Raw genomic sequence first — 16,301 nt, 5'->3', positions numbered from 1 at the left:
TCTCAAAAATCCCATTATAGTTACTAAATATTATATAGTGTAGATAATCAACATTATGACCAACATGATGCTGACTTTTTAGATGGGGGAAACTAAGTCACACACTCAAATTAACATAGTGTAGACAATCATTTATGATGCTTAATGTTTTCATGGGGGGGGTAGGACCTAGTTAAACACTAAAATTCTCCCACTTCACTGACCATTCTACAGGCTTTTACACTTAAAAAAAATGCATTCTTGTCACCAATTTTAGTTTACTTTCTCCTTCTAATTACCAAAATGAAAAAAATAAAAGTATTTTAATAGTCTTCCCCATTTATAGCTCACCTCTTTATCCCGAGGCCACTAATACATCTCTTCTAGGTATATTCCCTTCTTATAAAATAGTGCTTTCACACCGATTGTTAAAACTCAGAGAGAGGAGTTGTACTTAAGTCTTATGACTGAACAAACGAAGCACATACATTACTGGTTATGTTTAAACCGGTAGTGTTAGTTGAAAGGCAGAAACAACTACAATGTAAAACCCTACAAGTATTAGTAAGGAACATTTTAGTTTATGTTGGACATCTGAATCAGAGCACAAACATCATTCTCCAAGTTTTCATGGCCAAAAGCAAAATAAAATACCAACATGTCAAGAGATCCGTAAATCCCTTTCAAACACTATAAAATGGATTTATTTGTATTTATTTCACCATACTGTTTCTTTTAATAACCGCAGGGACTTGTGACGATCTGGAGAAAGTGGGCCAAAAGGTACTTGGTATATGTCCTAAAAAGGGGGGAGGGGGAGGGGCGAGCTGATCTGATTCTACAGAAGGGGAGCGGCAGAAAGATCTGAGTTGGAAAAATCTACCAGATGGCTTCCCCAGATAAGGGACTAAAAGAGAGGAATTGTTTCTTTTAAAGAATGATGGGACCCAGGCCCTTTTGGGGTTGTAGGAGAAGAAATCCCCACCCCATCTGGAAGCCCCGCTCGCTGCGGATCTACTAGGTGCAACAGAAAACGCCCGGGGCCCCCGCGGGGCAATCCCATTGGGGATCCCGCCCTCCGCGCTCCCACACCCCCTCCAGGTCCTCCTCCGGGATGAGCGCAGCCTGGGTACCCCGCCGCCCTCCCGTCTCCCCTCCTTGGCTCCCTCCCTCCATCCCCGAACCGGCCAAGGGCCCTTTCCCCGCGGACCGACGAGGAAGGCCCTGACCGCTTGGCACCTTTGACGACGCGTTCGGTGGTGGAAAGGTGGAGGTTCCTCCCGGACATGGTCCTCTTGGCTTCCTCCCCGCTCCTGGAGACCGCCAGCGTGCACCTCCGCCGGCGTCCCCAGCGATGTCGGCTCCCCGGGCCAGTTAGCCCGCCGCGCCCCGGTCCCGGCTCTTCAGGGCGGCCCAGGCACCAGGAGGCAGCGGCTACCGCAACCCGGCTGACGGGACGCCGGCCCACCGGCCGATCTGTCTCCAGGCGCCGAGTCGCGAGCACCGGCGATCGCGGTTTAGGGAGGCAACCGGGGTGGCCGCGGCTGCTCGCGACCCGGCCCGCGTGTGCGCGCGCGCGCTCCCGCACGCCGCCCTCCCAACTTCCCCGCGGCCTGTTGTCCCGCCCGCGCGGCTCCCTGACCTCAGGCCCCGGCTGTCGCGGAACCCCCTTCACCCTTCCTCCCGGCCCCGCGGCCGGCCCCTGCGCACGCGCGCTTCCTTCCTCTGCGGCTTCCGACAGCTGGGTTTCCCTTCTCCTCGGCCTGCCTTCCCTGCAGCAGACTCGGAGCGGCCCGCGGCTGCCCTGGCCTGTAGCCCCTAACCCCAGCCCCGACGTCCTGCAGGGCGAGGCGCAGCCACAGAGCGGCCATCTTGTGACCCGGCAGGAGCGACCCAGCCGTTGCTCAGTGGAGTCGCGAACCTCCTGTCACTCTGGAGTCACCGTGCAGAGAACCCTTGTCCTCTCACACCTTCCCCACCGGAGGCCTCTTGCCCTTGCCTCTGGATATTCCGCCCACTCTAGGAGTCTATCGATGTGACCCCACTCCTACCCACCGTTTAAACACCCCGTCACCAAACCTATTTAAACCCCTGATTTAAGTTTTTACATTTGTTGAGGGCTGTTAGTACAGTAAGAAGGACCTTCGTGTCCATCCTAGTTCCAATCCAGTAGTTGGGGTCGAGGGGCTCAGTTTTCCATGTGGGATGGATAAGGCCCTGGCCTAGGTCTTGCAGCCTCCTCTCTTTCCACTTCTAAGAAAAAGGAGAGGGCAGCAGCTCCAGGGAGCCCCCAGGGTCACACCTCCTCCGTGAAAGGAACAGACCTTCTCATAAGCCCTGCCTACTCAGCTAGAAGCAACTCCTTCCCCCTTGGACGCAGTGACACCGTATCTGCCTCCCCCCTCACGGACACTGTGGGACATCGTAAGCATGATGTGGAACACGCTTACATGTGCAACATGCTTACTGTGGAAGACTTACTGGGGCAAGTCTTTCTGGAGAGCCTTAATCTGGCTCAGCTTTAGGTTAAAAACTGACCTTTTCTCTCCTTAAATTGTAAGCCTAGAACAGCAACTGTCTTACTGTGACTGTCCTCCCTCGTGGAATACAGTGCCTGCGAAAGTCAAACGTGTTTTGATTTTAGTAATGATAATAGAATACTGAAACTCAGATCCAGGGTGCAGCTCCTATGGAAAATAGTATGGAGGTTCCTCAAAAAATTAAAACTAAAACTACCTTATGAACCAGCAATTCTGCTTCTGGGTATTTATCCAAAGAAATCCAAAACACTGATTCAAAAAGATATATGCATCCCTATGTTAATTGCAGCATTATTTATAAGAGCTAAGATATGGAAGCAACCTAAATGTCCATCAATAAACAATTGGATAAAGAAGATGTGGTACATATATACAACGGAATATTACTTGGCCATAAAAAAGAATCGAACCTTATCATTTGCGACAACATGGATGGAACGAGAGGATATTAGGCTAAGTAAAATAAGTCAAACAAAGACAAATACCATATGATTTCACTTGTATGTGAAATCTAAACAAAATAAAACAAAAGCAGACTCATGGATACAGAGAACAAACTGATGGTTTCCTGATGGGAGGAGGTTTGGGGGCTGGGTGAAAAAGGTGAAAGGATTAAGAAGTACAAATTGGCAGTTACAAAATAGTCAAGGGGATATAAAGTACAGGATAGGAAATTAGTCAATAATATTGTAATAACTATGTATGGTGTCAGGTGGGTACTAGACTTATTGGGGGGATCACTTCATAAATTATATAAATGTCTAACCACTATGCTATACATCTGAAACTAATATAATACCGAGTGTCAACTGTATTTGAAAGCTTTTTTTAAAAGAAGAAACAGATCCAAGGAAGTATATGCAAATTATAGGCAAACCAGTTTTAACAGTTCCTGTGAAGGCCAATAAGAAGTCATACATAGCTATGGACGTTTAAATTACGTAAAATAAAAAGTTTAAATGTTCAGTACCTCAAGTGCACTAGCCACATTTCAAATGCTCAATAATTATGTGTGGCTAGTTGCTATCTTATTGGACATGGTAGAATAGGACATTTCTATCATAGTAGAAAATTCTTTTGGACAGCTCCTAGCTAAAAGATTATAGGCCTTAAGCATAAATCTGCATTAATATAGATTTATGTACTGGGAGGAGATCTGGGGACATACACTGGAGTCAGACTGAATTATGCCTTAGAGTTTTGACCTAAGGCCATGCAGAGCAACCCCAGCAAGGCAGGAGTACTTTGGTTATGTATTTTTGGGTCTTGACTTCAGGCTTCCACCCAAGAGAATTGTTCAGATATCCTGAGGAAGTTCTTCATTTAAGAAGTAATCAGAGATCCACAGCACTATCAAACAGCAAACTTCTAAAGGTCAAAAATAAATTGGTCCCTGCAGCATAGTAGATGCTAAAATTCATCTGGAAGAACATAAACAGGATAGCTAAAAACAAAAAGTTTAGTAAACCATTGCAAACCAATGTGGAGAGATGGATTATTCTATAACAGTAGTGGAAATATTAACCAACTATTTGGATCCCAAGTTGGAGCCACTCCATAACAGCATAATAACATGAACCTGCTTTAAAGAGTTATGTGTAAAAAAATAAAAGAAAACAATCTAGAAGAAAATGAAGTTATCCCACTTGGATAATAGTGGTAATTCTAGAACTAATGGATGCCAAGATGCTGACATCCCCTCCCCCAAGTGGGCATTTATTAGATTAAAACCAATTTACTAAGTTCAGATAAGGACTTTCTAAGCTCAAAAGTAATGAAAGGAATTACAAAAGAATGCTATGTTTAACTACTTGAAAAAGATAAACATAATTAAAAGGCACAAAACTGGGAAAATATTTGTGTCTTATGTCAGTGTAAAGAACTTTCACTAATCAGTAAAAAAGCTCTACAACACAAGTATGGGCAAAGGCCATGAACAAAAACATTCATAGAAGAATAAATTATAAGGTACTGAACATTAAAAAATATTCCACTTCATAAGTAATAAACATCCAAATTAAAACAAGATGCCATTTTCACATAGCAAATTGGGAAACATTTTTAAAAGGTGACACTCTTGGTACAATTATAAATTAGCACAACTTCTCTGCAAAGGGATTTGGCAGTATCCATCAAAGCAGATATATGTATGGCCAATTTAAAGATTGTCAGTATCATTAGTCATGAGGAAAATGCAAAATAAACTATATTGAGATACCACTGCACTAGCCTAGCAGAATAGCTAAAATTCAAGACTCTCAATACCAAGTGTTGGTGAGGATGGGAGCAACTGGAACTCTTCTACACAGCTGGTGGGAGAGCAAAATGCTACAACTACTTTGGAAAACAGTTTGGAAGTTTTTTATAAAGTTAACTATACACCTACACTATGACCCAGTAATTCTAGTCTTAGGTACTTTACCCAACAGCAATAATTATCCAAACAATAGAATACTGCTCAACTAATAAGAGATACATGCAACCATATGGATGCATCTCAAAAACATTATGGTGAACAAAAGAAGCAAGACCCTAAATAGTACATACTATATGATTTCATTTGCATAGGAAAATGGTTAAATGAAGTATGATATTGGATGGAATATTATACCTTATGAAAAATCATCACATTTTAGATTTAGCAGATATTTGATATCATGAGAAAAATCCTCAGGAGATAATGGAAAGTGAAAAAGCTAGAATATAATCATGTACAGTATGGATCCCATTTTGTTAACAAACAAATCTTTTCTAAAAAGATTAGAAGGAAATATTAATATGTTAATTCATTCAATAAATACTAATTAGGTGCTGCCTGTGCCAGGCTCTGTGCTACATAGTAGGGATACAGTGATGACCTAAAATCAACACAGTCCATACCCTCACAGAGCATTCTCTGAAGAGAAAAGAAAGGTTAACAGTAGCCATTTCATGGTGTATGATTAAGAGTGACATAAAAAACACACATTAATTTTCTGTATTTTATCAATTTTCTATGGTGAGAAAGTATTACTTTATAATCAGGTGAAAATAAAGTGCTATTTTTTTTTCCAAAGGACTATTGACCAGGACTATTTCCAGAAGCATTAAATATTCATCAGGGGGACTTTCTATCTGACTTCTCTGATCAAAACAAAACATCTAGAATCACTCCATGGAAATATAAAAAGAAGAAAACTCTAAGCTCCTTACCCCGTTTTTTAATAAGTAAGACTTAACTTTGTTGTTGGTGGTGATGTTTTCAGTCTGCACATTAGCAGCTCCCAGCAACAACTGGAGAGTTCTATTTTACTCAGCTCGTACACCTCTCCACCTGGCCAGGGTCATTCGTATTATTACCTAATTGGTGAATCTGATTTCTCTTTCCTTTTACTTTCTGCATTGGTCAGAATTGACTAAATATTTGAAATTACCAGGAATCATGTTAAACTGGCATTTCTACTAATTTCTTCAAATCTAGGTTTCCATCTTACAGGGCTTGTGAGACTTGGTATATTTCCTTTTGAAACTCCCTGAGCACTTCCGAAACCTTAATTAACAACCGGCTCTTCTGAGAAATAATTATGAATGCTTTTAATTTAACAAAAGCACAGGGAATCCTAGTTTCCGCTCTTGTGTAAAAATAACCTGGCTCCAGTTTCTGTTTGCAGCCACTAAATACTGAACTTCTGTGTCAAATGCAGGCAAGAGAACTGTAGAATATTTTTAAAACTAGAGTAAAATGAGCATTTCTGAAATAGCTACACAGAACAAAAGGTATTTTATAGTGTATAATCTCTAACTTTATATGAAAAGCACTATATAAAATGTTTTTATTAGCAATACACACTATATGGACATCACATACTATACTATATTTTATTCATATTTTTCTATGAGTGCATTTAATTTAAATTAAATTAACTTGCAATGCACCCCACCCCCACAGTTTTAAGATCTAAAAGAATTAGCAAATCCAGATTTAAAAAAACATTTTTTGTACTTTCTGTTAAAATGCACGATTGCAGGATTGTTACTTAGATTTTTGTGTTTATTCTTGATGAAGAGCTTTGTTTTTGTTTTTAAGTTTGCACTCAATTCTTATAAAATAAATCCACCCATTTATTAAAAAATATATATTTTTTTGTAATTGGAAGGACATGGCTCAAAGCAACATCCTGCTTATAACAGCCTGATACCAAATTTATAATCTCTTTAGACACTTGTAAGTAAAAAAATGCTAATAAAAGTTCTGCTGACTAGTAATATACACAGAGGATGCCAAAAAAAATGTATTTGCATTTTAAGAAAGGAAAAAACTGTATTAAAATTGTAATACTCAGTATATACCAATAACAAAAGATGAATACAAGTCACGGGTATACATTTTTTTGGGCACCCCTGGTATTGACAGCTGATATTCAGGCCACTTTTGGGGGCCATGTGCAAACCTCTTAACAGTGTGCCATCCCTTGGTCTTCCTGGGAGAATCCAACACTGTGAGACCTATGACAAGGATGGGAAGCCTCAAAGATGTCATTATTTCCTATTACTTTTGTTTGCACCATTACAAACCAGGAGAAAATGGTGGTAGGCATTACTAGCTGCATAATACAGTACAGTCAAGGAGAATAGAATTTAATACCTCTCTCACACCTGGGCTCCAGCATTCCGCAGGTAAGATGCCAGAGGTAAAGGGCACTGGCATTCATCAAGTTACTTGGGCCAAAAATGTAGAGTGGAAGGAGGCGGAGGGGGAGGCTCGGTCCCTCACACACCATGTCCTGTCCTCGTACTCCCCCTACAGTCCATTTTTCCACACAACAGTTCTTTCTAAACTATTAGGCTGGTGCAAAAGTAATTGCGGTTTTTACAATTATTAACCTTTTAAACCGCCATTACTTTTGCAACAATCTAAGAAAAACATAAATCTTGATTTCTGCCTTTCCTCAGCTGAAAATATCTCCCCCTTTCCCGAAAGTGGTCTGACTCCTGTCTACTTTGAACTCAGCTCAAATCTCATCCCCTACGCCCACTACAGTTCAGACATAGCGACCTTATTTATACCATACATACTACAATTTATACAAACTGACCTCAAACAGACCAAGCTCATTTCTGCTCCAGAGCTCTTGCATTTGCTGTCTCTTTTCTTGGAACATTCTTCTCGTAGATCTTCACAAAGCAGCTTCATTCCTTGCGGCTCAGCTCAGATGCCTTCTCCTGAAAGAGGACTTCCCTGACAGCTGCATACAACACTCCACCCGCTCTCTACTTCGTCACCACCCTAAGGTAATTTATCTGTAGCACTTGTTTCTTTGTGCCTACACTTACTCCTTAAGGGGAGCACCACCGTCGGTCCTGTTCACCGCCATGGTCATGATCCAGCTGGCACAGAGTGGGAGCTCCATCACTTGTCGAATGAATGAATACCATCTTACTCTTGTCGGAAACAGAAGTTCTGAACCTGTGGTGCTAAGGGCTTCAAATCGTTTCCTTCCCATTCAGCTTGCAACTGTAAATGAAATTACGGTTTTGGGTGTATTTATAAGGTTTTGGGGGTGTGTGTGGAAAAGCATGTATTTTTCAGACCCTCAAAGGAATCCAAGCAACAAAATGTTAATTACCACTGCTATAGAGTTTCAATTTATAAAGTACTTGCTCATACATATAGTTCTCATCACACTTATGGAGATAGTATAGAAATGATCATTTCCACTTCAGAGATAAAGACATTGGGGTTAAGCATATCAGACTTCACACAGCCAGTCGGTGATGGAATGGACACAATCGATTCTTTTTGCTCTTTCACACAGAACCCTGGGCTAGTAGGTTTTCATTCATCTATAATTAATGAGCTAATCCTTTAAAGCAAATCCTTCATTTGCTTCAAAAAGCACCAAACTTAAACACGTTTCTAAGGACTTTCTTATTTAAACTTGCTTATAAGGTTACCTAAAAATTTCCAATGAAAAAAGTATTACCATTAGCTAGATCAAGGAAGTTGTCAAGCAAAATTTTAATGTATGAACCAAGGAATGCAACATAGTTTTCTATTAGGCTAAGTAGAGCATAATTAGAAAAATAGATTTGTAGGAATACCGTGTTTCCCTGAAAATAAGACCTAGCTGGACAATCAGCTCTAATGCGTCTTTTGGAGCAAAATTAATATAAGACCCCATCTTATTTTATTGTAAAACCAGGTATATAATATAATATATAATACAATACCGATTTTATATTAATTTTTCTCCAAAAGACGCATTAGAGCTGATTGTCTGGCTAGATCTTATTTTCGGGGAACATGGTAAATATAACACACTTTAAAACCAAATGAAAACAATGTTGAGATCTCTAATGTTTAGATTTTATCTACCCTTTTAGTTAGATACATCATCACTGAACTGTCTATACTGAAAAAATAATTTAATTTTTTAAAAAATCAGTTTTTCCAGAAAAAAAATCTAAATTTAATCTCTCTCCTGCTCATACAATTTTCAAGAAGCGGGGGTGCGGGGGAGCTACCTTATTTGGACAATTACTACAAAATGTTTAAAGTGTGTGAATTTGGCAGTATGAGATATTTCTTTTCAAGGGCCATGAGTATAGGATGCAACCAGACATGGCTTCAAATGAGCTTGTTTTATTAACCTCTTCAAGAAGTTATAGGGGACATGTCACTTGAAAGAATCTGGGAGGATACAGATCAAAGAGACTTTTCCCTCTCCTTACTAGCATCTATAATTAAAGAGCTAATCCTTTGTTTTGGGGGGGGGGGGAAGTCTTCTTTATTAATTAGTTGTTCTCCTTCCCCTTAAAACTCACAAGGTTAACATCATGTTTTGTAAGGAATTTCCATGTAACTGGCTTGGATGCCATTCTTAAATGTTGATGAATTTAAAAATAACTAGGCAACATTCGTGCCCTGTAGCCTGGGTCCTGTGCTCTTCCATGTCCAATCGCTGACGCCCAGGCCATCACACGTACTGGGTGGTGGTGTGTGGGTCCAGCTCCAATTACAGCACAGGTGGTGTATGGAAGGACAGCCCTACGGAAGACTTTGGCAGTCTTGGGAGGGAGAAGGGCAAATTCACCAATTCACAGGTGGTCCTCGGCTTGCTGTGGCCCCACAGTGGTAGCAGACAGCTATAGTCAACGTATACAGGTTTCTCTAATGAGGGCCAGATCAAGTTTCACTTTGGGGCCCAAGGACACTCACCTGGGCAGCTGCGGTGCTCCACAGGTGTGGCAGTGGACACCAATGGAGACATTATTGTGGCAGACAATGACAACCATTGGTCAGCATCTTTTTCCCTAAGAGCAAGTTCAAGACCAAGAAAAGAGCAAGTCACCTCATGGGCCCCAAGCGAGACCTGAACGGACATATCATGTGGCTGGCAACGTGATAATGCATCTTCTTGACCTTCCAGCCCAATCACAAGCTCATCGGCTATCTTGAAGGCCATGGGGCCAGTGATGGTTGGGCCCAATTTTGCGGCTACGAATGAGATTGTAGTGATGAATTTCCATAACCACTCAGTGAAGGTGTCCAGTGCCAGCTGAGAGTTCCTCTTCGAGTCTGGCTCCCAAGGAGAGGGCCAGGGGCAGTTTAGTGCCCCCACAGGTGTAGCTGTGGTTTCCGATGGAAACATCCTGAAGCTGACTGGGGCAACAGCTGCATCTAGGTATCCAACAGGTCTGGTTGCTTCCTGTCTAACATTAACATGTCTGCAGAGCCAGTGCAGGGGTCACAGAGCCTGATATTGACCTTGGATGGCCACATGGTAGCTGATGCTGGTAACCACTGCTTTAAGACTTCTGCTACCTCCAGTAACTGCACAGAGGCCCTGCCTGGCTCCGGATGGACATAGGGGTCACTGGACAAGAGGGTGACTGGCCAGGAGGTGGGCCACACCTGGAAACATTGAAGGTGGACTGTGGCATGGGTGTACCCATTACCCTCCAGGGTTGTACCTTATTTGATTCTTATTTTGTTGACTGGGTAGTGCTGTACTGTGGTCCCAAGGAGATATGCAGAACTTCACATGCTCTGCCGCCTACACACCTCCTGTCTCTCAGTCTGCTCCCAACATCCCAGCCTGGGGCCTGAATAGCCTCTTACTCCAGGGCAGAAGCCGCTCTGGTTGTCTCTACCACCTCACATGCTGACAGACAGCAATATCCCACTTAAATGTGTTCACACAAAAAGAGAAAGTAATAAACGCAGGACAATATATATTTTTAGCGCTCATTTCACGTTTAGAATTACCAAAATATTTGTCAGGGGTCTCCACTAAGGAATTTGCTGGTAGCTTTCTAACTACAAGTGCATATGTCTGAAAAAACGACATGGATCACTGCCTAAGCTTATTCTTAGGTAACCTCCATGTTCCAAAGATTTATAAGCAAACCACAGATAGAGAAAAAAGTTCAGAGCCTGGTGGAAAACAGAACCACTTCTTGGCTTATGATTGCCAGAGTCAGAACACTTTGGGTTATTCCTTAACTATAATCGATGCTGCCATCTCAGAATCCCACCCACTGCCAGGATCAAAGATTGCTCTTATACTTGTACAGGAAGGGTAGTCTGTTAACTCCCTTCCTTCGTTTAAAATAAACGCTGACTAGACATCTGGGAAGAAGGGGTTGTGATGTTGGAAAGAAAAATCTTTTTTGGCTGGCAACTCTAAACATACTTAGCTGAAGGTTGATAAGGACCTATGGATCTTTTCCAACCACTACTTTTTTTTCTACTTTAAATGGAATGTAATTCATTTTATTCTAGAAAGATGAAAGGGATTCACTTCTGCTGGGATTCGAACCTACCACTCTTCAGAAGTCTAGGTATTTCACACTAGATCATTGAGAGTACAAACTTCTTTAATATAGATGAGCATTTTATTTTTCCACAAATCAAAAGCCTTGTTTTATGTCCGCACTTGGGTGTCTTTATTATCTTTTGAAATGGATTTTGCTCAAATCAGATCTCAGCATCACTGAATGGTAAAGAAGAGCGTGCAGAAACTACACGAGAGAAGGTCATTTGCCCTCCACCAAAAATGTCCTAAACGGCTTAGCTGGTTAAGAGTATTACAAAGACATGGCTAAGATCAAAGTTTTAATCTTCTTAATGATCTGTTTACTTTGCTTAGCTCTGTTCTATATGGGCCACAGTCACCTCTCCCAAACTTGTTTCTAAATAGAGGAGGACCAGGTAACAAGGCATAAGCAACAACACCAAAGATAGGAAACCACAACAGGTAGTGTGGCCAGTGGAAAAAGGAGCATGTTCACAAACAATGAACTTACACGCACTTCATTTGGCCTTTTCATTCATCCTTTCTGGGTCACAGGTGCTGAAATCACAGAAAGACACCAGATACAGCTCCACCAAGAATGAATTCGGTGTATAAAGAACAACAGCAATCACAATGCCAGTCCAGTAACAGGTGTCGCAGGGAAGCACCCATCCCAGCCTAGGCTCTTCAGAGGTGGTACAACCAAAGGATGGAGTGAATTTCGTTTTGAACAACTCCAGCAGGTGATGGTCTGATATAGTAGTTAATGCAGTTTAAAAGACCAATATGAGCCACTTCATATATTATTCTTGAATTTAAAAAAAATGGAAGGACTGAGCGACAGGCACTGGGTGGTCTCTAACGTATGAAGTAGCATATAGTAGAGAGATTGCCTCAATTTTTACCTTACTGCTCATTTTTATTGTCAAAAGAAAACAACAAATCCCTGACCCTGCGACTAAACAGGAATAAGGAAAGATTTAGAATTTCAAGAACTTTTCCCTGTACGACATACAGGAGATGTGGTTTAAATGAACCACGTATACTATTCAAGTTTCAAATCATGGATTTACACAGGGGAAAAGTGTGATGGAAAGCTCTTCTTAGGAAGCACTGCCATGCAAGGTCAGTGAAGTCACAGGCTCCATAAAAGAGAAATTAATCATTTAAAGTGAGAATGTTATGATACTTAAGGATCCTTCTAAAATCCTTTCAAATGTTCAGCTGGACCAATAAACAAAACTTTCTAAGTCAGCGAGTCACCATCGCCACCTTGTGTTGAGCAGGCTTCATTGCACCCACGTTATGCCAAAAGATCACACACCTGGGATTCAACAGTTACAGAATATAGCTTTATTTATAGAATCTTACAAATAAAACATTTAAAGTCCATATAACTTAAGTTATTTTCTTTTCTAATTTATCCTCATAACTCCTGAGTTATTTTAAAAAAATACTGTGGTGGAACTGCAGAACTGTAAAAGGAAATATGAGTAAAAACCTAACCTCTTGCGAAAATCACACAACTTTTCATTTTTCAGCAGATTTCCGGCATACTACCATCTCTTTGGAAGAGGACTTACTAAAAACAAGTCTTAGGATACCCACACAGAGAAGCCTTCTTTTTTTAAACCCAGGGTGAAGCCCCTCATTGACACTAGACACAAAAGACTTTTGGGGGCAAAGATGGAAGGCAGCCTGTTAGCCAGGGCAAGGGTGACCAGCAGAACCCTTGCTTCTGGTTCACTGCTCCAGCACAGGACAGACTGCCCCTGCGATTGTTAACAGGAGCTGGTCCATCTGGGGAAAGACAGGTTGAAGACGAGAATGTCGGGGTGAACAAGTCCTCAAAATTCACTGCTCCTCAGACTTCTAATATGTACAAATGCTTAAAACAGCAAATTCAACACTTAAAAGTCCAAAAGAAATCGCCACATTTTCAACTCACAAGGCAAGTCTGTTGCCAATGGCAACATCAAATCTGTTGCATGATTTGAATGCTTTCCCCATCCTAAGCTCCAGCCAGGACTGGCCCCTGGACTAACTACAGTTCAAAGAGAATTTCCCCTGGAGGCAGCTGTCTATGAACGGAAGGTTCTTAACACAGATGTGCACAGAAAGGGGAAGTACACTACTATTTCATTATTTTACTTTTTAATTTGTTAAAGATTACATTTTTGAGCTCTTCTAAAACTAGAAACCCACTAACTCTAACTTAGTATTGTACTTCAAGGATAATGGCATTTGTAAGGAATGACAGATCTATAGGGAATGCTAAAACTATAAATTTCATACATCAGTGTGAATTAAGGAAAGCAAAATCTTCTCAACTCTTCAAGTCTGACTGTTATTTTCTGCTAGCTCCTGAAAGCAATTTGAGAAAAATAGAACAGAAAAGACAAAGAATTTTTTTAAAACAGTAACAATAATAATGATAATAAAAAGTTAGATGCCAACATTCAAGGAATTGATTCTTTGGTAAAACTGGACCATAATCCTATCAGGAGTCAGTCCTGATATTTAATCTAGAATCTTGGTAACTGTTTTCCTTCCTCTTCAGCCCATTCTCAAATTTATCAGTCAACAGGCAAGAGAAGCAGAAAAACTTATAAAGCATCACCAGCAGTATTTTCTGCTTACGTTCTTTTCAAGAATATTTCTGGTTTGAGGGATGTTTCCCCAGAAGAGAAAAACAACAAAATAGAGGCTGCTTTTAATTACTGTCTAGTGGAAAGTCTTTCTGGGTAAGAAGAGAAAAACTCACAGGTGTTGGCAACGAGCCAGCACTGTCAGTCATGCACACAAATCAGTTTGCAAACACAGCCCCTGGGCTGCAACTGTGGGCACCACTAAGAAAGGCTTCTGGAGAGATTGGCTCCCCAAAGTGGCTAAAGAATCTCACATTATCAATATGATAATAATAAATCAATTCACCTAGTGAACCTGGAGATTAGCTCCCCTTGAAGCCAGAGTTCTGAGGAGAGGGCTCCACAGTGCCTGAGGCTGGCCTACAGTCTCACAGACGAGCCCATCAAGCCATTTTCTGAAGAGAGTTAGAGCAGTTAGTATTCAATTCAATATAGGATTCGCCCTTTCTTGTTTGGGGTGAGGGACGAAGGGGGTAACCTAGACAGTGCTGTTTAATAACCCATTCGCAGCGTGATCAATAGGTCCTCTGTTCCACAGACATCTGCAGAGCCCAACCTACGTTCTGGACCTTCCATTTCAAGAGTTCATCTTATTCATACTTTTACTTATGCAATTAATTAGCAAATCATAAATGTTGCCTGCACTGCCTCCTTTTCTGATTACTCTTGTCAGAAAGAACACAAGTTGTACTCCAATTCCGCAAGCATGCGTGTTGGTGGGGAGGTAAATTTGTGCAGTCTCCCCTCTAGTCTCAGCATCGTGAATGTGCTCAGAATGTGCTTCTAGGGAGGCAGCTAAAAAGTCTCCGAAGATGGGAGTGGGGAAGGGGAGGTGGCAACCACAGCAAAACCAGTCGATTGTTTGCAGGTCTTCCTTCTCTGCCCTCCATTCTTGTTAGTGTTAATTCAGAAAGAAGGGGAGGTCCAGGCAACTGAATGTACAGAACCTACATGCTCGCTCTCCCGGATGGCCAGCAAACACCAGGTGCAGCCACAAAATCAACATCCAGCATCCCAGCGGGCTCCAGTAACTGTCAGAACGGGACACACATCATCGGTTCTACTTCCCCTCTCACTCAGGATGGTCTCCCTCCCCTTGCCCTACTCATCTGTTCCAACTTTCAGTTCTCTTTGAGCTCCAGGACACACACTTAGATTCATGGCCCCCAAACTGCATGTAGATTCATCTCCTGACCTTTGTAACCAGGTTACGATTGCTGCCTCTATTTCTGCATGGTGGGGCAAAAGATTCAACACCTCTCAGCTCTGGTTCAAAGAGACAGAGGCCAGGGTAAACTGGGAAAAAAGTTAGGCTTGTCTTCTAAGCTGCATTCAGGTTCCAGAGTCACTCTGAGAAGAAGAGAGAGGAAAGGGAGAGAAGTGCTACCTGGCGATTGTTCACCAGGGCAGCTTATTACTAGGATAGAGCATTTTCGAAACAGCTGACATTTAGTGCAGGAATACAGTCCATGTCACAGTTTTTATATAACTGCCTCGCTGGAGGTGCTTCTTGGATGCCGAGTCCCAGGGCCAGGGAACAGGCAGCCAAGGGCCCGACTTCCATGCCCACTGGCTCCTGCAGGGCCCTACCCGAGCTGGATCTGTCCTGAATACATGGTGAGGAGCAGCATGATGGTGAAACCTGTCAAGAGGCCCAGGTTCTGGATGACAAAAGGGATGAAGATGCTGCCCTTTCTTTCATCCTCCTGGCAGACTTCATTCATCTCAGGAAACTGAGGAAGAAGAGACAAACAAGAGAGTTGCAGTTCCTTTCCTAACCTTGTAAGTCCAGGAGAATTCAGTGCAGTCTAGATATTATATCTAATAACTATATTTATTATATTAATATTTATATTATAATGGTAACATTAGTATATAACATAACTATTGTAATAGTTATTACTGGGGTGAGAATTATATAATATATAATTAAGATATATATACATAAAATTTGGTTTACAAAGAAAATTAACAGCAATAGCCTCTAGAACTTGAATGTAATAGCCTTTCTCCGAGGTGGCTACCACTACAGCTGACCCTTGAACAACTTGCGGGTTAGGGGTGCTCACTCCTGTGCAGTTAAAAATCCACGTGTAACTTTTGACTCCCCACAACCTTAGCGGTCCCTCTGGATCCACGGGGGATTGGTTCCAAGACGCCCTGGTGAATACCAAAACTCATGTATGCTCAAGTCCCCTACGGAGAAGAGTGCAGAACCATGCACAGTCAGCCCTCTGCATCCGAGGATTCCCAACTACAGACTGAAAACAGTACCGGTGATTACTGGAAAAAATCCACATACCCGTAGACCAGTGCAGTTCAAACCTTTGTTCAAGGGTCAACTGTACTTTACAAGT

At 41.8% G+C, this 16,301-nt stretch overlaps 2 protein-coding genes across 6 annotated transcripts in view; both read right to left on the bottom strand.

The window, feature by feature from the left end:
* PPP3CC (protein phosphatase 3 catalytic subunit gamma) overlaps positions 1–1,811 on the bottom strand; it is a 74,322-nt gene extending 72,511 nt beyond the window's left edge. The window contains exon 1 of one of the 4 annotated variants that reach the window (XM_019714490.3): positions 1,219–1,811. In XM_019714490.3, coding sequence (XP_019570049.1) covers positions 1,219–1,267 — 49 coding nt within the window. In that variant the 5' untranslated portion in view covers positions 1,268–1,811. The remainder of the gene's footprint in view (positions 1–1,218) is intronic. The other 3 variants (XM_019714500.3, XM_019714473.3, XM_019714482.3) reach the window with 3 other exon arrangements.
* Positions 1,812–12,634: 10,823 nt separating this feature from the next.
* SLC39A14 (solute carrier family 39 member 14) overlaps positions 12,635–16,301 on the bottom strand; it is a 40,740-nt gene continuing 37,073 nt past the window's right edge. For both annotated transcript variants that reach the window (XM_019714451.3, XM_019714462.3), the window contains exon 9: positions 12,635–15,677. In XM_019714451.3, coding sequence (XP_019570010.2) covers positions 15,531–15,677 — 147 coding nt within the window. In that variant the 3' untranslated portion in view covers positions 12,635–15,530. The remainder of the gene's footprint in view (positions 15,678–16,301) is intronic.

The sequence above is a fragment of the Rhinolophus sinicus genome, chromosome 15 (genome assembly GCF_057876585.1).
Source record: "Rhinolophus sinicus isolate RSI-liver-muscle chromosome 15, RSI-T2T, whole genome shotgun sequence".
Taxonomy (NCBI): domain Eukaryota; kingdom Metazoa; phylum Chordata; class Mammalia; order Chiroptera; family Rhinolophidae; genus Rhinolophus; species Rhinolophus sinicus.
This window is presented reverse-complemented; position numbering and strand designations above follow the sequence as displayed.